Below are 23,019 nucleotides of genomic sequence, written 5' to 3'. Positions count from 1 at the left end.
GCTAACAACAATGACATTCTTGCTTCATCCCAGAGGACGTCTTTCATATCTGCAGAATCAGAAGGAGCCCTGGTAGCATAGCACTTTGCCCATTGGTCTGCTAACGCCCACCAACTGCTCTGAGGGAAAGGGGGGCTTGCTGCCCCCATACACATGCACGGCCTTGGTCGCCCCAGGCCGGAGCTCTGCATGGTCCTTTAGCATCAATATGAGTCTGAACACTCAGTGGCAGCGGGTTTGAGTTTTGCTTACTGATTCAGAGCTGTAATGAATAATGTCAGGTACTTGAGAGCTGGTCTCCTGATTTTAAAACTTTTGTTAATTGATTTTTAATGGGATCAGTGGGGGAAGATTCAGAACCTACACTATTTGAGCAATCGATAGACTGTATATTTGTGCTGAATCATGTGTCTTCATGTACTTTTGACAAGTCTTCTGAACTACAGAAATGCAGTTGGCCTAGCATTTGAGAGGTTGTTTTTTTTTCCTAATTTTTTCATTATGAAAATAAACTCACATAAAGTTCCCTTGGAAACATCAGAAATAAGTAATTGTATTAGGAAACTTGAGAGCAAAAAGGAGTCTCTAAAATTATCCAAATTCTTCTCATTTTAGCATGAGAGAAACAGAGCCAGCAAACAAAATTACTTGCCCTAAGTCATGTGAGTTGTTTGAAGCAAAGCAGGAATATTTCTGAGATTCCTCAGGGATTTTCCTCAGTGCGAACCTGCCTGATAAACACATGTGGGGTTAATTGAAGGGCGGAGGGATAAATGGCTCCGTGAGTCTCACCCTTCTAGTTCTTGGGTCTCTTGCTCTCTGATGGTGGGACCAGTGTGCAGCTGCCTTAGCCAGTTCCCTGCTTCAGCTGGCAAGGCTCACTCCCTGCAAGACATCCCTGAGGAGAAGCCACAGGGACCTACCCCGATGCAGCCCTGGGTGCTGGAGCACCTGTGTGGAGACCCCTGCCAGCGCTGAGATGCTTACACGTGCACTGACTCGGCTTTCCTCCTGCAGTCAGCGTCATTGTGTGTGTTCTGTGAGCTGGAGGAGGACTTTGTGAATTGGTGTTGGACATATGGGTTAATGGGTTAATGTTGGACTTGTGGGCTTGGGCAGCACTGGGTTGGGATGTTTTCTTGATGTGCACTTAACCTTTATATAAAGCTCTCTCTTATACATGAGTTTCTGTGGATTTGTTTCTCTAAAGTACCCAGACTAACACATTATGGTATCTTGGGAGTGGGGTGCTGGAGAAACAAATCATAAGATGGAGAGTAGATGTTTGTTTGACCTCTCCCTCATGGTAGTTTTTCTTGTCTAGCCAGAGGTCAGATAAAACCACACTATTTACTCGGTTGTTTTATGGGGGAAAACATAGGAATTTTGAAAATAGAAAATGTGTAGGCCCACTTGCTTTGAGTCATTAAAATTTGAGCTTTAGGTGGGTTTAGGCCACATCTGCAAAGAAAGCTATGCAAACAAAGATATGCCCCACCCAGTGCTTTGGAGTACTCAGGAACCAGTAGTCTTTGTCAGAAGCTGGAAAAAATCTGGAGCCATGAAGAAAACTCCTCTCTGGGACTGAATGTTAAAGGAAGCCTTTGAGCAGGCTAAAATGTTTGCTAGATAACCACCTGGATCTACTTGTTGAGTGGAAGTGAGAGAAATGCAGCAATAAAGAGATGGGTTGAGTATGGCCACTGTCACCTGTGGACTTGGTTTACAGGGAAAAAAAGGAGAAGACGAGAGCGGGTTGACTGGTCTAAAGTTCATGACCTAGCATGAGGGTACTAGACTTGTTGAGCATTGGTGAGAGCCTATGGTCTAAAGGCAAAGCAACCAATGGGCACCCTATGGAGGCTGAGTGAGGCAGCCCACATTGAGTTGACCAGAACCCGACCAACTGGAGATCTTTGAGCCTGTAAACTGGTGTATATTGTTGCAGACTTTATGGATGGCCTGTCCGAATTTGACTTTGCTTATGGATGCAGACTTCACAAGGTTCCAACTGGAATGAAGACTCTTCATGTCGAAAAATATGATTGTCTTCTCAGAGAACTGGGTTGATGTAAGTGGGCAGTATATAAATTAGATACTCAAAATTGGGGGGATAAAGGCATGAAGTGGTTGGCTTACAAACGTTCATAGGTGGGGAATATATTCACAGGATTATAGGATTAAGGTGTAGGTGTTACTTAAACTCAATCGTGAAGCTAAAGAATTATGTACAGGTGCCATGTTGGCAAGGGGTGGATTGAGGTAGTTAGTTTATTGTTTATTGTGCCAACCTGGCACAATTGAAAGGCAGAGGCATAAATGGCTCAGTGAGCCCCACCTTTTTAGTTCTCGGGTCTCTTGCTCTCTGATGGTCGGACAAGGGTGCAGCTGTTTAGCCAGTTCCCTCCTTCAGCTGACAAGGCTCACTCCCTGCAAGACATCCCTGAGGAGAGGCCACATGGCCCTACCCTGATACAGCCCTGGGTGCTGGAGCACCTGAGTGGAGACCCCTGCCAGTGCTGAGATGCTTACACATTCACTGACTCGGCTTTCCTCCTGCAGTCAGTGTCATTGTGTGTGTTCTGTGAGCTGGAGGAGGACTTTATGGATTGGTGTTGGACATATGGGTCAATGGGTTAATGTTGGACTTGTGGACTTGGGAAGTATTGGATTGTGATGTTTTCTTGATGTACACTTAAGCTTTATATAAAGCTTTCTTTTATACATGATTTCTGTGGATTTGTTTCTCTAAAGTACCCAGACTAACACAGTGTGTGAGACTAGGTTGCCACACAGAAACAAGTCCAAGGACACTCATATATATATGAAAGAGCTTTACATCAAAGAGTAGTTGTATATTTAAATAACATCCCAGATCAGCTCAGATCAAGGCCATAAGTTCTATATTAGGCTTAAGTCTGTTACTAGTCCCTAAATCACTCCTTAAACTCACACAATCACATGCAGTGATGCAGAATGCATGAAGATCACAGGCAGTGGGTGAAAAGTTTTGTGGATTCAATGGCAGTGGGTGCATATCCAGGACTCTGGCCCCATGTGGCTTGTCAGCAGGAAGGTGAAGCAGAGAGAGAGTGTGGCCGGTCTCCAGGGAGAAATAGAGGAAGTTCCCAGAATCCTTATGAGAAGGTCATGCCCACAGAAAGGAATCATCAATCTGTGTGACCTGATTGACAGGCTAGACTCCACCCCTTCACTCTTAATACCTTCAAGTTGACACAAGATTATGTAATATCACACTCGGTATGTATCTCCCAGATCATTTTTCTCTCTCTGACAAGATCACAACTTTATGTTTACCAATAATGAAAATAATTTTAAAAGGCTAGGATCATCCTTTAGCAAAGAGGTCATTTGATCATGCAATAGAAGAGCTAATCTCTGAGTCCCTTACAAAGATGAGAAGCCAGACAAGTCGTTTTTGCTGCGGTTTTCCTCCCATTTACCGTCCAGGTGTCCATTAGTCTGTGTCAATCCATCAAGCAGGGTTGACAGGAACTGAAACTGGGAGATTGACGGCTTCTCTTCTGCTTTTGAAAGCCAATCACCATCCAACAAAGGTAGATCGCCCGCATTCCCTGTGGATCTTTGAGAGCCAGTTGATGTCATGTCAGTACTGTGCTTTTATCAATGCTGGGTTCCTCCTTGTTTGCCAGGCACAGGCCACCTTGAAGACACACCCAGCCCAGGACACATGCCTCCAGGTTACAGAATTGATGCTCTAATAATTACAAGAGGGATCATTTTGGAGGAGGCGGGGGCTTTCCTGGTGTTTCCCAATGTTCTAGTTCCAAGATAACTACCTTAATGGCCAGACCTAGACTTGGTCTAGCGACCCTCTCAACAAGCAACTAGCTACCCTCTCTATTATCCCATGGGTATATGAATCTTGAGAACTAGAATTTCTGGATCCTCATTGAAGGGCATAAAATAAGTTATCACAAATAGCACTTACAGACCCTTTCTGCCTTCTGGATGTAACTGTCCATCGTGAGCAAAGAGACTAACATTTTTTTAAAAATCATTTTATTGGGAGCTTATACAACTCTTATCACAATCCATGCATACATCCATTGTGTCAAGCACATTTGTACATTTATTGCCTTCATCATTCTCAAAACACTTGTTTTCTACTTGAGCCCTTGCTATCAGCTCCTCATTTTCCCCTCCATCTGAGAGGGTGGAGGGAAGGTGGGGTAGAAAGGGGGAACTGATTACAAGGATCTACGTATAACGTCCTCCCTGGGGAGAACAGTGGAAAAGTGGGTGAAGGGAGACATGGGACAGTTTTATAAATTATCAATGGTTCATGAGGGCAGGGACTAACAAGTATCTTAATTAACTAAATTGAAGCTTATATAAAGAAAGAAACTGCCCCTGTCCTTTACCTGCTGAGGACCCTGTGTGTTTCTCCGGACTAGCCCCACGCCCACCTTCACCAGAAAGGATGAGTTTCATGACTTTCTGGGAGAATGATAATAGCTATCTGTGGTCAGTAACAGAGGCCTAGGAGTCCTGAAAGAGCCTTGGTGGTGTAATGGTTGTGTGTTTGGGCTGCAGTCCACATGGACAGCAGGTCGAAACCACCAGCAGCTCCTTGGGAGAAAGACTGTGCTCTTCCTACTCCCGTAAACTGTTGCAGTCTCAGAATCCCACAGGGAGGGGTGGTGGTGCAATGTCCCCATGAGTCAGCATTGATTCCATGGCAGTGAGTTTGGTTCTGAGTTGGAGGAGCCTGGTGTAATGGTTATGAATTGCTTAATCGGCTAACTGCAAGGTCAGCTGTTCAAAACCACCAGCTTCTTCAAGGGAGAAAGTTGAGGCTTTCTACTCTCATAAAGAGTTACGGTCTCAGAAACTCACAGGGGCAGTTCTCACCTGTCCTGTATGATTACCAGAAGTCCAAATTGACATGATGGCAGTGAGTTTTGGGGGTTTTTTTTTTGTCCATAGTGGTTAAAACCCTAAGCTGCTACAGCAAAAGGAAATTATTTGGTATGGCTTTTATTTTTTTAATAATTTTATAGGAGGCTGATACAACTCTTATCACAGTCCATATATCCATCCATTGTGTCAAGCACATTTGTACATTTGTTGCCATCATCATTCTCAAACCATTTGCTTTCTGCTTGAACCCTTGGTATCAGCTCCTCATTTTTCCCCTCCCTCCATGCCCCTCCTCCCTCATGAACCCTTGATAATTTATAAATTATTATTATTTTGTCATGTCCTACACTGTCCAGATGTCTCCCATCACCCACTTCTCTGTTGTCCATCCCCCAGGGAGAGGGTTATATGTAGATCATTGTGATTGGTTCCCCCTTTCTACCCGACCTTTCCTCCACCCTCCCGGTATTGCCACTCTCACCACTGGTCCTGAAGGGTTCATCTGTCCTGGACCCCTTGTGTTTCCAGTTCCTATCTGTACCAGTGTACATCCTCTGGCCTAGCAGGATTGGTACCGCAGTATTGAGATCATGATAGGGTGGGGGATGGGGAGGAAGCATTTAAGAACTAGAGGCAAGTTGTATGTTTCATCTTGTCTCCTCCCAGTGACCCTTCCGTAAGGGGATGTCCAGTTGACTACAAATGGGCTTTGGGTCCCCACTCCGCACTCCCCCTCATTCACAATGATATGATTTTTTTGTTCTTTGATACCTGATACCTGGTCCCTTTGACACCTCATGATCACACAGGCTGGTGTGCTCCTTCCATGTGGGCTTTGTTGCTTCTGAGCTACATGGCCCCTTGTTTACTTTCAAGTCTTTAAGACCCCAGATGCTATATCTTTTGATAATCGGGCACCATCAGCTTTCTTCACCACATTTGCTTATGTACCCATTTGTCTTCAGTGATTATGTTGGGAAGGTGAGCATCATGGAATGCCAATTTAATACAACAAAATATTCTTGCTGTTTCAAACCTGTTTAAAACAGAAGACTTCAGGGGCTATTTTGTTACCTGTGGTTGAAAGATGATCTCGGGGCAACTGTTACGGGGTGCATCCCGTCTCCACAAGGCTGGGAAGTTTGGATTCCATGAGAATGTGAAATTCTGTTCTTTACATCCTCCACCCCCCACCCCTCGCCGGTTCCCCCTCTAATCAGGATTCTTGTATAGAATCATTGATTAAAATGTTTTGTAATATAAGTTAATGACCTTCCAGTTCTCCAGGTCTCATGACATGACAAAGGAGGCAGTTGTGTGCTGGGGCGAGGCCATTCCCCATACATTTTAACTCCTCCGCCTGCTCCTGGCTCTCCTTCCTTTGTTGCTCCAGGTGGCTCAGATGGCTGCTTGCACGCTTGAGACCCCAGGATGCATGAAATGAACTGTATGGTAGATGAGGTGCACCGAACAGGGTATTAAGCCAATGACCTGGGATGCCCCTCGAAACTGTGTCCCTAAACCTTCCAACCAGGAAACCAAATCCCATTGGGTGTTTGGTTGTACATAAGCAGTCTCAGAATCTACTCGTTTATTGTTGGTGTAAACATGTCTAGCTCATAACTCTTGCCAATTCTGCTTTTCACAGGAGTACATCTAGACAGCCCTCGTGCTTACAATAATTGGCTGTGCAACCGTACCTTGAATCCGTGTAGATTTTAAATCACTGCAAACTAAAACTCAGAGCTCCATTAGCAGTAAGCTCCCCCCTTTTACCCTTCCTTCTCCCCCTTACTAACCATGAATAAACTTTGGTTGCTATTCTTTTGCCTGAGATGAGCCAGTATTGCTCCTTTTGTGGTTGACTGACGTTGCTTGGCTGGTCCTCAAGCTCTATCCATACTGTAGCATGTATCAAGATTCCATTTCTCTTATGGCTGAGCAAAAAGTCTGTTTCTTTGTTGTTGTTGTTGTTATTGAATATTTCCCTTGCCCCAAATCCACCTTTTTATTTATTTTTGCTTAATTTCTACTCATCATTTAGGGAGTTCTCGTTCCTTCATCAGCAAAAATCTATGCCATGTCCTCTCTCTGGAACTTGAATGTTCATGTAATGATGTGCTTAATCGCATCCCCTGGGCAAACTAGTCTCAACGAGGCCAGCGGCCAAGTCTACATTGCATTTTAATGCCTGGCACAGGGAGGGAATCGATCAGTATCTGTTGAACACGGTTCGTTCCCAAAGTAGCTAGAGTAAAGGCTATGTATTTTTTCGAATTATTGGCCTGCCAATTATTATAACATGAAGTTTTCTCATGTCTTTGTTGGAACTGAAATTGCTAACAGAAAACTTCAGAAATTCTCCATGTAAAATGTAGATAGCAAACCAAAAGATAGTTTTTGTTCATGTATTTTCATCTAGGTTCTTGTTGACATCATAAAACTGGTGACATGAGGTAGGCAAGGCACTCTTCCTCGAGAAGTTCTCGTAGAATACAATTATTGGAAATAAGTAGCACACGAAGGGTAAGCTGCCCTTTTCAGTGAGGTGGATGTGAGTTCTTCCAGGTAAGCTGGAAGCCACGCTGTGAAAGGAAATTAATATTATCTGATATGAGTTGAGCCATGTAACTTCCTTTGCCTCAGCAACTGGGCTATAAATGTGTCTCCGTACATGGACAACAGGCAGGCTGTCATTGACTGGTGGATTGACGAATGTGCAGGGAAGGAAAAACACGGTCCTAGCCCAAATGGCAGGTGGGGCAACTGTGCCTTCCACTCCAATTGGTGTTCTGCGAGTTACAAAGCACCGTCATTCCACCGATCCAGCAGCTCAGGGAGGGGCATCAAGTTCAAGTTCCATCAAGTTGGTTCCAACTCTTAGTGACCCTTGGGGACAGGGTAGGACTGCTCCTGCGGGTTTGCGGAGACTGTCTTTACAGGAGTAGAAAGCCTCGTCTTTCTTCCAAGGAGCAGCTGGTAGTTTCGAACTCCTGACCTTGTGGTTAGTAGCCTAACTCATAACTCACTACGCCACCGGGGCTTGTAGGGAGGTACACAGTGTGGGTGTTACTGTTCCCGTCTACAGGCGAGTTGAAGAAACTGAGGCAGAGTTGCAGCAGTCACATAAGGAACTCTCCCAGGAGGTCTGTCTTCCCTCAGTGAAGCTCTGAAGCACAACATACATGAAGGATCATGGAAGGTGGGCACAAGCTGGAGAGAAGCGGTGCTCCGGTCAGGGGCAGAACCAGAGTCTTAGAGAATATGAGTGTGCCTAAATTTTGACAAATTTCACAGAATAATACAGAATCTAAGTGAGCATATTACTTTTCCCTGCAGTGCTAACTTCTTCTACCCTGAGTATAGTAGAGTATGCAGTGTAGAGCAATGGACAAAGAAGCCATGTCAATGAGGCCAAAAACAATGCCCAGGCTTTCGCCCCAGCTGGCAGAGCCACAAAGGAAAGGATCGTTGGGTGACATGTGTTAACTTTCTAGGCGTGGTTCTCCCTCTGTAAATGAATGTGACGGAAAGTGTTGACACATCTCTAACCCTCAAGGGTTAGACACATTAGTGACAAATCTCAAAAGTTAACAATTCATGTGCTTTACTTATAGAGAGGGATGCCCTACACGTATAGAAATTCACTTTCTCAACAGTGATTGAGATTCTATACCGCTGACCGAAGTAATGATACTATCGATAGATGCCTTATGGCTCACAGGGATGATTTGTGATGTGCTCTAATTAAGGGACAATGATGACTCTAAAGTGAACCAGGCACATAGATAAACCATAAATAATGAATGGAATTTGAGCTCTCAGTTGATCATCGCCTTAATAGATGAACAAGTGGTTCATGACCCTGCTCGGACCGCATCCTCATCACTGAAAATAGGGGGCTATAGCAAAATGTAGTGACGAGATCAGATGATGCCTTGCTGTTAGACAGAATCGCGTCTAGAGTCTTAAAGGCGTGTCTCAAAACAGTCATCTAAATGAGGAGGCAGCTAAGTCCACCTGAAAGAAGCACACCCGCCTGTGTGACCCAATGATTGTAAAGAATAAACTCCAAACCCGAAGGAGGGAATGGTACCACAGCTAAAATTCAAAACACCCACTTTGCGAAACATTGTAGGTGATAGTGGAATCCGGAAATCCATTTGCGGAGTTCCTATGTGGATTGAATCTCTGGTAAATCTCCACAGACCATAGTCTAGGAATGAAACTAGCTTCATATCAGACAAAGAACATTGTAAACACCCACTTTGCGAAACATTGTAGGTGATAGTGGAATCCGGAAATCCATTTGCGGAGTTCCTATGTGGATTGAATCTCTGGTAAATCTCCACAGACCATAGTCTAGGAATGAAACTAGCTTCATATCAGACAAAGAACATTGTAAACACCCACTTTGCGAAACATTGTAGGTGATAGTGGAATCCGGAAATCCATTTGCGGAGTTCCTATGTGGATTGAATCTCTGGTAAATCTCCACAGACCATAGTCTAGGAATGAAACTAGCTTCATATCAGACAAAGAACATTGTAAAGGGTGTTTTATCAGCGGTAGTTAGACTGGAATGTAACGCCTTGCCATTGGATCTCCCTTCTGATCCATTTGTAATTTATTCTCATTGCTTAATATTTTCTGCTGTTTTATTGTGATTGTTCTCTACTTATTTATGTCATTGTTACTGGGTCCTGTTTGGTTTTTGGATCGTTTTTTTTTTCTTTTTGTCTTTGCTTTGTGTGTTTTCCTGTATAGGGAAGTCAACTTGGGTGGGTCTAAGAAGAAAGCAATAGAGATTGATAGTTACCTAAGGGCACAGAATGGGAGGTGAGGGAAATGAGGAGTCAACAGCAATGGTACATGAAGGAATTGATGTTCCAAAGTTGACTGTGGTAATGAATGCACAAAACTCCTTAATATGACTTAACTACTGAACTGTATGATATGTTAATTATATCTCAATAAAATCATTAAGCAAAATAATTCTAAAAATAAAAAGGAAAGCAGCTGGTAACCAGTGTTTCTTAAGCACCCACCCTTAAGCACCATTCTGAAGCACAAATACAGATGGTGTGTCTGTGATACACATATGTGAATAGCAGAAGTTAGATTAGGCACTAGATTAAAGATAGACCATGACACCACCAATCAAGAAAGCAATATGTTTGCCATATCCCTGAATAACCAAGTGCCTAAAAACTTGTATGAGATGAGAGTTTTCTCCCCAAAGTGAGCAAATACAATGCCTAATGTATCAAGGCTTCTTTTTAAAAAACTACTATTAGGATGTATTTGGACATGTTAACAGGCATATAAGACAATGCAGCCAATACCTGGGTACCTATGACTCATCTTAAAAAATAAGAACATAGCTCAAGTTTCCTGTTGACCTGAACACTGATGCTACTTCTCTTTCTCTATTCCCAAAAATGACCACGCTGTGAGACAGACTCTTAACTGCATATCGAGCAGGCAAAGACTGAGTAACGTTGGTTCTAAACTGTCATTTCAAAGATGTTTGTCTGGCAGACAGGCTCAGAAAAGAGAAGGTTCTCTCTCTGGAGCAAAAGTTAGGTAGGTTTACTGTCTATTCTGAAAATTTGAGTTCTCTAAATTCAAGGTTCCTCTACTGTCCTGAACCCTACTGCATTTGTAACTTTCCATCTGGGCTCACTAGCATCACCTTTGTGATATTTGGGGACATGAGGAATTGCTAACGCTGCCAGCTGTCATGTGAATAACAAGTCTCTGACGCACAAAACTGTGTCTTCAACCAGCTTCAATGTAATTGTAGTAAGTGGAATAATATCTCAGATCCTTCAAACATAAGGTGAAAACCTTATCTTACATTTTGTATTTATTATTTCCCTGTATATATATTTTAGTGAAGACATATACATCCAAAATGTGACATTGTTTTGCTTCTTTACAAATTTACATTAGTGGGCTTAGACACTGTATAGCCTTCAGGCTTGGTCAAGTGGAGGGGCAGCGAAAAAGAGGAAGGCCCTTGTAGTAGTCTGGGCTGACTGTAGACAAGTCCAGGGGGATTCATATGTGTAAAGAAAGAGCTTTCTTCACCACATTGGTTTATGCACCTGCTTTGTCTTCAGCGATCATGTCTGGACAGGCTGGTGTGCTTCTTCCATGTGGGCTTTGTTGTTTCTCAGCTAAATGGCTGCTTGTTTATCTTTGGCTTTTAAGACCCCAGATGCTATATCTTTTGATAGATGGTGCCCGGCTATCAAAAGATATAGAGTCTGGGATCCTATAGGCTTGAAGATAAACAAGCAGCCATCTAACTGAGAAACAACAAAGCCCACATGGAAGAAGCACACCAGCCTGTGAGATCATGAGATATCAAAGGGATCAGGTATCAGGCATTAAAGACTAAAAAAATCATAGCATTGTGAATGATGGGGAGTGCAGAGTGGGGACCCAGGGCCCAACTGTGGGCAATTGGACATCCACTTGCAGAAGGGTCTCAGGGAGGAGACAAGCCAGGCAGAGTGCAATGTAGCAATGATGAGACATATAATTTTCCTCTAGTTCTTGAATGCTTCCTCCCTCCCCCACCCCCACCCCCACTATTATGATCCCAATTCTACCTTACAAATCTGGCTGGACCGGAGGATGTGCACTGGTACATCTAGGAACTGGAAACACAGGGAATCCAGGACAGATGAGCCCCTCAGAACCAGTGGTGAGAGTGGCAGTACCGGGAGGGTGGAGGGAAGGTGAGAGAGGAAGGGGGAACTGATTACAAGGATCTACATATAACCTCCTACCTGGGGGGTGGACAGCAGAGAAATGGGTGAAGGAAGACATTGGTAGGTATACGATATGACAAAATAATAATAATCTATAAATTATCAAGGGTTCATGGGGGAGGGGGAAGCAGAGAGGGAGGGGGAAAATGAGGAGCTGATGCCAAGGGCTCAAGTAGAAAGCAAATGTTTTGAGAATGATGAGGGAAACAAATGTACAAGAGTATTTGACACAAAGGATGTATGTGTGGATTGTGATAAGAGTTGTACAAGCCCCCAATAAAATGATTTAATTTTTTTAAAAGAAAGAAACTATTACTGAAAGGAGGGAGAGTCGGACAGTGTAAGACATGACAAAATAATAATAATAAATTATCAAGGGTACATGAGGGAGGGGGGAGTGGGGAGGAAGGAGAAAAAATGAGGCTAGGCTCCACCTTTTTTGCAAGTTGACAGGAGATTATGTAAGTGCCAGAGCCCTTGATGAGATGGACGGACACGGTGGCTTCAACAACGGTCTCAAACATGACAATTGTGAGCATGGCGCAGGCACCAGTGGTGTTTCCTGCCTTTTACTTTCTCTGACTGTAACTCTGTAGAGGAGTAGAAAGCCTCGTCTTTCCACCACAGAGCAGCTGGCCGTGGTGAACTGCTGACCCTTATGGTTAGCAGCCCCAGGCATTGCCCCAAACAAACCTACAAAACTGAACATAGGAAACCACAGATATCAATTTGCAATGTAGGCAATGGCAAAGTTAAATGAGGAAATGGTGTAAACAAATGGTGGAGACAGGAAAACTTTGAGAAGTTAATGCAAAGTCAATGGCAACAGAGACAAATACTGTTATGTACATAATTCTGCAATAAGCGACCTGTGAACAAACGCATGGGTAGGCGTGCAGGGGAAAGGTGTGGGATGGAGAGTGGAAGTGTGTTTATCTGGGCGGCAGCTGTGTCCATGAGTGGGGTGGCGCACACAGGACGCAAAGTTATGAGTTTTTAGACATAACCAACCTCCAACTTCCTCGAGGGAACGAGCTGGTGGGCCTGGAGGATCAGGACCATAGTCTTGGGGGACACCAAGCCAATTGGCATAACATAGTCCTCAACAATGTATAGCCCACCCCAACGGGGGTGATGCCAGTCCCTGGTGACATGGGAATGATCTCACGGAGGAGAGGGGCGGTGTTGTAAAAGCCAGTACTATACTGTATCCTAGAATATGGGTTATAGAATTAAAGTTTCAACTGTTAGGGTGACTGGGCCGGATGCTTTTTTTTTTTTTCTCCTGAAAAGAGGAGGAGTGGAGAAACAAGCTTGAGAAGCTATGGTCCACAAAGACAATGTTCTTTATTCTACCTTGGGGAGTAGCAACTGGCGTCTTAAAAGCCCACGCGTGGCCATCTGAGTTGCAACTATGGGTGTCTCTCCATCCGGAGAAGAGATGAATGATGAAAATCAAAGGCACCCGGAAGGAAGCAATTAGTCTAGTGGAATTCACCACGCAAACCTCCATCTCCGTGACCCTGAGACCAGCAGACCTGGATGGCCGGGCTACCACTACCAATTGCTCAGAAAGGCGTTACCGTATATACTCGAGTAGACGCCAACCCGAATATCAGCGAGGCACCTAATTTTACCACAAAACTGCATAAAATATGTTGCTGAAAAACTCGGCTTATCCACCAGTATATACGGTACATTGAAAGGTCCTGGATACAATGAGAGAAAAATGTGGAGCAAACCTCAAAATGATTAAAGAAGCCAGGATTGCCGTTCAGACAGAGAGGCTAGTGGAACCCCTGACTCGAAGCCCCTTGGTCACCCTTTGGGTCTGGAGCTGAATCCACACGTGACTCGATTTTCAGTCCAGCAATGGACAGTCTTGTAGGGGAATCATAGCACTGTTGGTGCGTGCACCCATGAGAATCACAAACCATTTGGGAGCCAAAGAATGGTGCGTATCCAAGGACAAAGTTCAGAAAGGGCAGGGACACAGGGGTAAAGGAGGCAGGGAAGACAGGGAGGAGGTGGGAGGGGTGAAGTTACCTTGAGGGGATTGCAACAAATGAACTGAAACCAGATGAATAGGAACCTTTGCATGTAAAACTGGTTACTGATTCTATTAACCTTCACTCAACTCAGCTCATAATAAATAGTTAAAAAATAAGAATGATTAGCAAACCTTGTTGCCTTTGTTTTAAAAGAGGAGTTGGGTATTTTTTGTGATCCTATAGGAAAACAATGGTGTGCTTTATAATAGAAACCAATAATCCCTGGTTCTTTTTTAAAATTTATTTGAATACATCATTTTATTGGTGGCTCTTACAGTGCTTATAATTATTAATCTAATGGTCCAACTAGTACATTCTGCAACCTCATTATTTTAGCAGAAAGAAATAAACTATTTTAATGAAACTCATTTTCATTTTCTTTAATGTGGCAGAGACATATTACCTATCATGCTGAGCTTTCGTTCAGTTGACATTCTAAAAGATTCAAAAGGAAGTCTCCAAGCTTCAAACCTTATATAATAACGCATGCCCTTCTGTCAGAGATGTGTGAACATCTCACTAATTATCTTTTAGCTAGAGTGTAATTTCCTGTGTGTAGTAAATATAGGAAAATTGGGGGGGTGTAATAAAATTACTCTTGCTGTCTAGACAACACGAAGAAGCAACAGGAGGGAAAATCTTTTTTTTTTTTAACTTGGCTCTTAAGAATGATCTGTGACAACATGTCCATGTCATTATCCACAGTCAATACTATGTCCTTGGTTTAGTTTTGCTCTTACGCTGCTACAAACGTAATCCAGTTTTCTCGGCAGCACATCCGTCTCTGGAAAGGTAAGCACGTTTCTCAGTGTTCTTTCCTGAGGATGACCCACTATCTGTTCATCTTAAACACTGCCCGGGGTTTTCTATCCCCTCTTCTAATCTCATTTTGAAAACTGCGTTATAGCACAATCTCTGAGTTAGTTTTTATTATAGCTGCATCTGTAAGGTCATTATTAAATAATAAAAAGAGTAAGTAGATTACAAGAGCCAGACCAGGACTAAAATCAGGGGGTGGAGATTAACATCAAAAAACGTGTCGATGGCACAGCTGCTCTGCTCTCCTCTAGCACACCTCCTCTTGGCTGCCCAGTCCAGCCCCTGCCAACCATCACTGCTGGTCCTCTCATGTGCGGCTTGGAAGACCGGGCAACTGGGATTTGCTGAGGAGCCTGGGGGCGTCGTGGTTATGATTTGGCCACTCACAGCAAGGTCAGCAGTTTGAAACAACCAGCCTCTCTGTAGGAGAAAGATGGGGCGTCTACTCCCGTGAAGAGTAACCGTCTTGGAAACTGACAGGGGCAGTTCTACCCCTGCCCTACAGGGTCGCTATGAGCTAGTATTGATTTGATGGCAGTGGGTTTGGTTTTGAATGAGTTTAGAAGAGCGAGAGTCTCAGAAACCCACAGGGACTGTTCTGCCCAGTGCCGAATGGACTCCATGACAGTGAGGGAGGGGCGGGGCTGATAAAAGAGGTCATCCATGGAGAAATCCATCCGGTGGTATCTTCGCAACATGACTTCCCAGCATGTAAATCCCAAGACACAGACATCAGAATATGTCTTGTTGAAAGCTCATATTTCTAAGTCCCATTCCTGGTCTGCTGACTCAGAAATTTGGGGGTAGATTTGAAGGATTTGAATGGTTAAAAAGCACTCTAAAATCTGAGAAGAGCTGCTCCATTAGCATAAAGTACTCACTGCCATCGAGTCAGTGCTGACTCATAGTGACCCCCTGTGCCTTTCCGAGACTGTACTGGTTCACAGAAATAGAAAGTCCAGTTCTTCTTCCGATGAGCTTCTGGTGGTTTCGAACTGCTGACCTTGAGGATAGCAGCCCAACGTGTAACCACTACACCACCAGGGCCTTAAAGCATAGTGGGAAAAATTTGAAGGACATACCCCCTGGCATAAAGTACCTAAGAAAGACAGAAGAGCGTACATCCTCCATGAAGTTTGCGCATTTCATGGCTTTGAGGCTGACTAATGTGCCCTCTACAGGCACCCTGCTGGTACAGTGGGCTATGCACTGAGCTGCTAATTTCAGGTCAGTGGTTTGAGCCCACCGGTTCCTCTTCAGGAGATAGACCAGGCTGTCTGGTCCTGTGAAGATTTAATGTCTCAGAAACTCGAAGGGGCAACTCTACTCTGCCCTACGGGGTCCCTACCAATTGGAAGCAACTTGATGGCAGTGAGTTTGCTTTTATTTTGGTTACTATGTCTTCTAAGAATCCGGGTGACACCAGGATTAGAGTGCTGGGCTGCCAACAGAAAGGTCAGCTGTTCGAAACCACCAGACAGTCCATGGGAGAAAGACGTGGCCGTCGGCTTCTGTAAAGATTACAGACTTGAAAACTCTTTCAGGCCGTTATGCCCCATTCTAACGGAACTAACCTAACTCACTGCCATCGAGTCCGCTCCAGCCCATAGCAACCCTGAGACTGTCACTTTCTATGGGAATAGAAAGCCTGACTGACTCGGTGGTTAGCAGCCCAATGCAGAACCTGCTATGCCACCAGGGCCCCTGCTCTGTTCCAACTGTCACGATGTGTTGGCAACAACTTGCCCGCAACTGGTTTGTTTTAATGTAATGGCCTCTAAACCTGGTGCACGTGAGGCCGGTGAATGCTTCTGTTAGTGCTACCCATCGAGCCAGGACACTCAGAAGACGTTGACGTTGAGTTTAAAGGGGCGATTGATTCCATTTCAGACGTGTTGAGTTTGAGAGACCTATGGAACATCCAGAGTTTAGGAAAGAGGTCTGGCCTAACGATTGGTCAGGACAACTATCAGCCGTAGTATAATTTCCGTGGAAACACTTAGAGTGTAGACACAAGAAAGATTTTTCCATGCGCTTGCGCTTAATCTCATCAATGCTTTACTCTCGGGCTGTTTAAACATTCAAAAGCAAAACAGTGGCTTGGTTCGGGAGAACGATGCAGCAATATGACGATATGATGTAGCAGCAGTGGTCGTGGATGATGTCCATGCTGGTCCACTTCATCTCGGTTTCCATTTTGAATGTGTGGTAGAGCTGATGGAGCCAGGGAGCTGCTGATAGAAGGAAGCAATTTTTATTCATCAGGACTCGATGGATACTTTGCAAGGAGGCAAAGAGGGAATAGCACTCCAGTATCTGTCGCTCTGGGGGCTCATGATTTGCCGGTGGCAGCGGCAGCAGGCCTCTGTGAGACTTTAGGGAGACGTTGCGATAACATTGTGGTTTGAAGCACAGAATCACTTGCAGTGTTTCTGTGACCTATCAGACCTTTCAGGTGTCCTGATGGGGTAGTGGGTTATGCAGTTGTGCTGCTAACCTTACGGTCAGAGGTTCAAACCCACCAACTACTCCTTGGGAGAAAGATGAGGCAATCTCTCTCCAAAATGAGTTATAGTGGTGGAAACACTTAAGGAGCAGTTCTGTTCTGTTTGTTGGTTCAGAATGAGCTGAAACTGACTGCAACGAGAGTCAATTATTAAGCTTCTTTTTCTTTTTTTAAGATATTTGTACCTTTAGCGTGTATATTACTTAGGTTCTTTTTAATCTAATTTATTTCTTAAAAGATCATTTTATTGGGGGCTCTTACAGCTCTTATTGCAATCCATACATCAATTGTATCAAACATATTTGTGCATATGTTGCCATCATTATTTTCTAAACAGTTACTTTCTATTGAGCCCTTGGTATCAGCTCTTCTTTTTTCCCTCCCTCCTCGTGACCCCTTGATAAATTATTTTCATGTCTTACACTGACCACTGTCTCCCTTCCCCCGTGGTTTCTGTTGTTCATCCCTGGTGGGGTAGGGTGGTGGGAGAGAATGTAGTCAGTCATTGTGATTGGTTCCCTCTTCTCCTCCTCTTCCCACCTTCCTCCTACCTTCCTGGTTTCACTGCTCCCATTCCTGTTCCTGGATTCCGTGTTAGGATCTTTGTTAAAAATGTATTTATATCTTTAGATTTTTGTTAATAGAAAAAGATAAGCACATCTGTTTCTTCCTTTTTCTTTCTTTCTTTTTTAAAATCCCAGTTATTTTTTTAAATATTTTATTAGGGACTCATACAACTCTTATCACAATCCATACATACCTCAATTGTATAAAGCACATCTGTACATTCTTTGCCCTCATCATTTTCAAAGCATTTGCTCTCCACTTAAGCCCTGTGTCTTCCTTTTTCTATTGTGGCCTCATTTCCCCATCTTTTTTTAACCCCTTCATTGACATATAGTTCATATACCATACAGTGGCTTATATATATTTAAAAGAGTTGTGTGGTCATCAATGTTAGACAGTTTTCTTTATTCTTCCATCCATTATTATTAGCTCCCCACATTCCCCCAATCTTCCCTGCCGTAACCCTGAAATTATTAATCTACTTACTGCCTCTTAGATTTACCTATTCTAGATTTCACGTACAGAAAATTACAACAACACCCCCCGCCCTTCATTATCACCAACAAAATAAAACACAGAAAAGCATCACGCCCAAAAAAACAGAATAGAAATAGAACAAATTAATAATGGGCCAAAAAATAAGTAATTAATTGTTAAATTTTAACCAATCTATAGCTTCAGCAATTTTCCAATCTGCAATCCACTTTCCAGTGCACATTTTCCAATCTTTGGTTGACTGTCCAGTTCAAACCGCTCAGCCTGCCGTCTGCAGCCTCCATAAGTTGACGTTGCCCAAGACCAATTAAGTCCAAGTCCAAGAGGACTGGGCACAAGCCTCCATATTTTTAGATCTCCCTGGTGATTTCAGTGTACAAGCAAGGCTGAGACCCACTGTGGCTATCAGGCAGAAAAGATGAATCGTTCCAGCCTCAGAACCACGGGGACTGTTCTACCCCATCCTTCCGGGTCTCTATGAGTCAGCCTTGGCTGGATGGCAGTGTCTGGTGTTGCTTTTAGGCGGTTGTAATCTGAATAAAGCAAGAAAGCCAGGGTATTCGATTATTGCGAGAAAAATGTCAGAAATTAAAGTGCCTTTGAGACTCAGATGGCAGCTATGAAGTGTGCGTGTGTGTGTGTGTGTGTGCGTGTGTGTGTGTGTGTTCATTCTCTCTCTCTCTGCCCCACTTTGCAGGTGAATGCAGTGCGGGTGTACGTGAACAGTTCCTCTGAGAACCTCGATTTCCCGGTCCTCGTTGTCGTTCGCCAGCAGAAAGGGGTACTATCCTGGCAGGTTCCACTGCTCTTCCAAGGACTGTAAGTGGGCCTTTCCCTAGGCACCAAATCTCCCCATATGTTGCTCCTTTCAGTGCCCTAGAACTTGGTTGATCTTATCCTGGGGGAAAGAAGACTTTTGAGGTTTGGGATGCTGATACTGTATGCAGACCAAGTGTCCACCATGTTCCTGGGTAACACAAACCAGTAACCAGCTGTTCACCTGCATGTTTCAGCTCCAACCTCTCCCCATTGATGCCACGTGAAAAGATCTATCAATCTGCTTCGGAAAAGCCAGTCGCTGAACCCCCTGCAGAGTACAGATCTGCTCTGGCACACAGGCTGGCCACAGCAAGGTTCAGCGCCTAGGGCAATCGGTTTTGTTTGTGTTTTGTTTTGTTCAAGTGCAGTCTATAGGGCCTACCCCTAGCTTTTTAGCTCTGTCCAATTTCCTCTTCTTCCAACTTCAGATAAATGCTGCCGGGATGCTTTATACCTGGTAGAATTTTTCCCTATGACGTTTTCTCCTGCATTTCTTTCCCTCTGGTGGGAGAGCGCCCCGTCCACCACAGAGGATGTATGCGGTCTTCATTCAGTAGCACTGACTGAGCACCACCAAGTGATGGGTGTAGTGGGGACCCAGCGGTTAAGGGGAAAGGCAGAGCCCCTGCCCTCTGGAGCTTACCTTTCCATGGGGGCAGCTGTACCAGACCATTGCACTAGGAAGAGCAGGCCCCGAAGACAGACAGACACGAGCTCTTCACTCATATGTAGTTCATTAATATGTAAAGGCTGAAGCACTTGAAGGTTGGAAGTACTGATTTCAACAGCCTCCCGTGACGCTCTCTTTGTATTCCACTTTGGGGAACAGAGCACACTGGTTGTTTTATCAGGACGGCTGACTCTCAGCATTGGACACGTTTTCCTCGCTGAGTCAGCAGAATGTTGTAATGGAGCATGAACGGGGCGACAGAGCGGATCCTCACAACCCTGATATCATACAGCCCCGTCCCAACACCACCAGTTGAAACTCACTACCAACAGGTCCAGTCTGGAAGGACAGGTTGAGGACTTTGAAATAAATGTGGGAGAAATGAAATGAGAGGCATCTCTCCCTGCCTGTTCATTGAGTCTCTTCTTGTTTTTGCTGGCGTTCCCCCGCCCCCACCGCTGGCTCCTGCAGCTACCAGAGGAGCTACAGCTACCAGGAAGTGAGCCGCACCTTATGTCCCTTAGAAGCGACCAATGACACGGGACCTTTGCAGCAGCTGATCTTTGTAGATGTGGCATCCATGGCGCCCCTAGGGGCTCAGTACCAACTGCTGGTCACCAAGATCAAGCACTTCCAGCTCCGGTAAGCCAGATTCTGTGTGGCGTCTGCCTCTTCGTTTGCCCTCCCTCCTTGTGCTCAATTCAGCTCCCGTCCCCACGGATTTGTGCTATGATCTCATTGGTGCAGTCCGTGCTCACCTCCTGAACTTTCCTGCCTTTCCTACCTGGGCCGCATGGTCACAGTCTATGCAGTACAAAAGGAGAAGGGGTGGGAGCAAAGCGGAAGAGCAGTGGCCCTCAGAAGTCTGTCTGTCCCAGAGGGCCAGTAGAAGGGTTTTGTCCCATCTGGCATCTAGGCAAGAGTCATTGAGAACTGGTTCCCTTTTCCCCCCCTCACAGTTTTATTGGCATATAAATTACATATCACACAGTTCAAGCGCATCTTGAAGAGTTGTACAGTCACCACCACTATCACTCTTGGAGCATCTTCTTCGACCTTGTACTCATCCTTCTTAGTTCCCCATGTCCCCTAACCTCCCCTGCCAGACCCCTGAGGATCCATTCATCGGGCCGCTGTGCCTACAGTTTCACCTTCTTGTGCATTTCCTCTACAGACAGACAACAGTCACAAAGTAAAACAGATAAAAGCTTCAATAGAAAAGAAAGCAGAAAATAGCCTTTAAAAAACTAGAACAGACTTAAATGGATTATAAGGAAGCTTAAATGATAGGATGCTAAACTGTAACCTGACTGCGACTGCAACGATCCACTTTCTGATGCATTCTGCAGGTTAGCCAGGCTACTCCCATCCTCGGTCCATGGTCATGGGGAATTGCACAATGCTAAATCCACGTCCTTTTCCCCTTCGCGTCTTTTGTTCGTTTGTTCTGGAGAACGGGGCACTTTGGTATTGCCAACCTACCAACCAAACCAACTACGATGAATGAGTCTTTTATTGTTGTTTGAGGACATCAAGCTTTGTTTTTTCCCTACCTGAGTTTTCTTCCTCCAGATTAAGAACGTATGTAGGCAGAAATGGTAGGCTATGTGACGTGTGTGTGTGTGTGTGTGTGTGTGTGTGCAAACCTAGCGACTCTTTTCTCCCTCTCCTTACTTCCACACTTTGAGCTGAGTTAGTTGGGCTGCAGGCGGTGTTGTTGGCGCTGATCACTGTTGTGCTCTGTACAAGAGCACGAACATGGCCTGGTCTGTGTCACTCCTCCAGGCACTGCCATGTTCAAGCATGACAATCCATCTCGTTAAAGGACTTTCTTTTTCGCACTGACCCTCCCCTTTACCAAGCACGAAGTCCTCCCGGAACTGGAGGTGGGGACACACCAGTTCAAATTGTTTATGTGATCGGTGGGATGCAATAAGTTTAGTCGGGGCTATGGCCTCAAAGGGACCTGCTCACGCCCAGAGGTGACGCGTATCAGATCAACATGTCAACCTGGGTGAAAGCTTCAACAGAGCGGTGGAGGCCATGCCTCCAGAAGAACATTAAACTCTAGGGACATTTCTCCCTTGGCCTAGTCTGAGACTTCTCAAAGAGTGCAAACTAGCTCCGCAGACCTTTGTGTTTTAAGTACATGTTATTTCACGAGAACATATCATGTCCATAACTGATGCAGACTAATAATAGACTATGGTGGTGCTTCCTGGTAAGCACGTACCTGCTGACTACATGGTCTGCATTTTACAATCATCGCTGCTCAGCCGGAATATTCCATAAATATTCACAACCTCACAAACCCTACAGAGGTTCACTGTGAGCAAAAATAACTCAGCAGTAATAGCATGTTTGGTGTATTCTAAGATTACAACAATAATTTTATTGAAACTTCTATTACCATTAGCCAATATACAGCCCACAGAAGTAGACCCATGAATGATAAATCATGCCTATTCTCCATAACAACAACTCATTTATTTTACAGCGGGTATTTTGATAGAGGGGGACAATAAAAAGAGGAAACACTGGTTATATAAGTTATCATTTCTATGTATCACGCAGCACCATTAAGAGGGGAAAAGAGCGGTCCTTAAACTAGGAGAATGTACTCTGCCCACACACCACTGCCAAAGGGCTCTCACTACCAGCGAGTCGAGGCCGCCTCATTGCCATCCTGTAGGACAGGGGAGAACTGCCCCCTTTGGGTTTCTGAGACGGTAACTCTGTATGGGAATAGAAATCCCTATCTTTCTCCCAAGGAGCAGCTGGTGATTTCAAACAGCCGACTTTGTGGATCTCAGCCCAACCCTTATACACACACACACGTATATGTATATGTATAATGAATGCCTACAAATCAATAACAGAAAGTCAAGCACACTCCTGGCTGCTGCCCACCCTCCTGGGGCTCTGGTATCCTAGGGTGAGACCTCTAATCCCTACAAGGGTTAAGAAGCTGTCACTTTCGGGGCTGGCCCACAGTTCCCTGAAACGTATGGATATTCTGAGGCAGGAATGAGATCTCCAAAAGGCCAGTGCTTCTCCAAGGACAAAGTGCGGGCGTTTGGAAGAAAGGAGGCATGAAGCTGGGAGACAAAGGAGGAATGGGATCAAGGTGGGGGGCGAGGGGAGCAGCAGAATGCTCACGAGTTGTTAACTGTGAGGCTAAGGGTGCTCTGCTCCAGGAACCTTCCCAAAGCACAATGGAAAGTGTTTGCTTTTGTATGTAAAAGGAGGAGCTCTCTGGAGCAGAAGGCTCAGAAGGGGAATCCGTGTTTAGATTCACCCAGTGAAGTGCACGCATCTAACCCGGACAGGTTCATGTTAGCGTCATGAGTGGACATGTGTGTACATTATTAAAAGAGGGTGGGCAGGAACAAAACCCTGTTCTAA

General features: G+C 44.7%; 1 protein-coding gene across 6 annotated transcripts in view; it reads left to right on the top strand.

Annotated features, from left to right (window-relative positions):
- Positions 1 to 23,019, top strand: part of SIDT1 (SID1 transmembrane family member 1) — a 124,722-nt gene that overhangs the window by 19,166 nt on the left and 82,537 nt on the right. For all 6 annotated transcript variants that reach the window (XM_075543464.1, XM_075543463.1, XM_075543461.1 and 3 more), the window contains exons 2-3: positions 18,823 to 18,944; positions 20,086 to 20,256. In XM_075543464.1, coding sequence (XP_075399579.1) covers positions 18,823 to 18,944; positions 20,086 to 20,256 — 293 coding nt within the window. The remainder of the gene's footprint in view (positions 1 to 18,822; positions 18,945 to 20,085; positions 20,257 to 23,019) is intronic.

Source organism: Tenrec ecaudatus, chromosome 2 (assembly GCF_050624435.1).
Source record: "Tenrec ecaudatus isolate mTenEca1 chromosome 2, mTenEca1.hap1, whole genome shotgun sequence".
Classification (NCBI taxonomy): Eukaryota; Metazoa; Chordata; class Mammalia; order Afrosoricida; family Tenrecidae; genus Tenrec; species Tenrec ecaudatus.
This window is presented reverse-complemented; position numbering and strand designations above follow the sequence as displayed.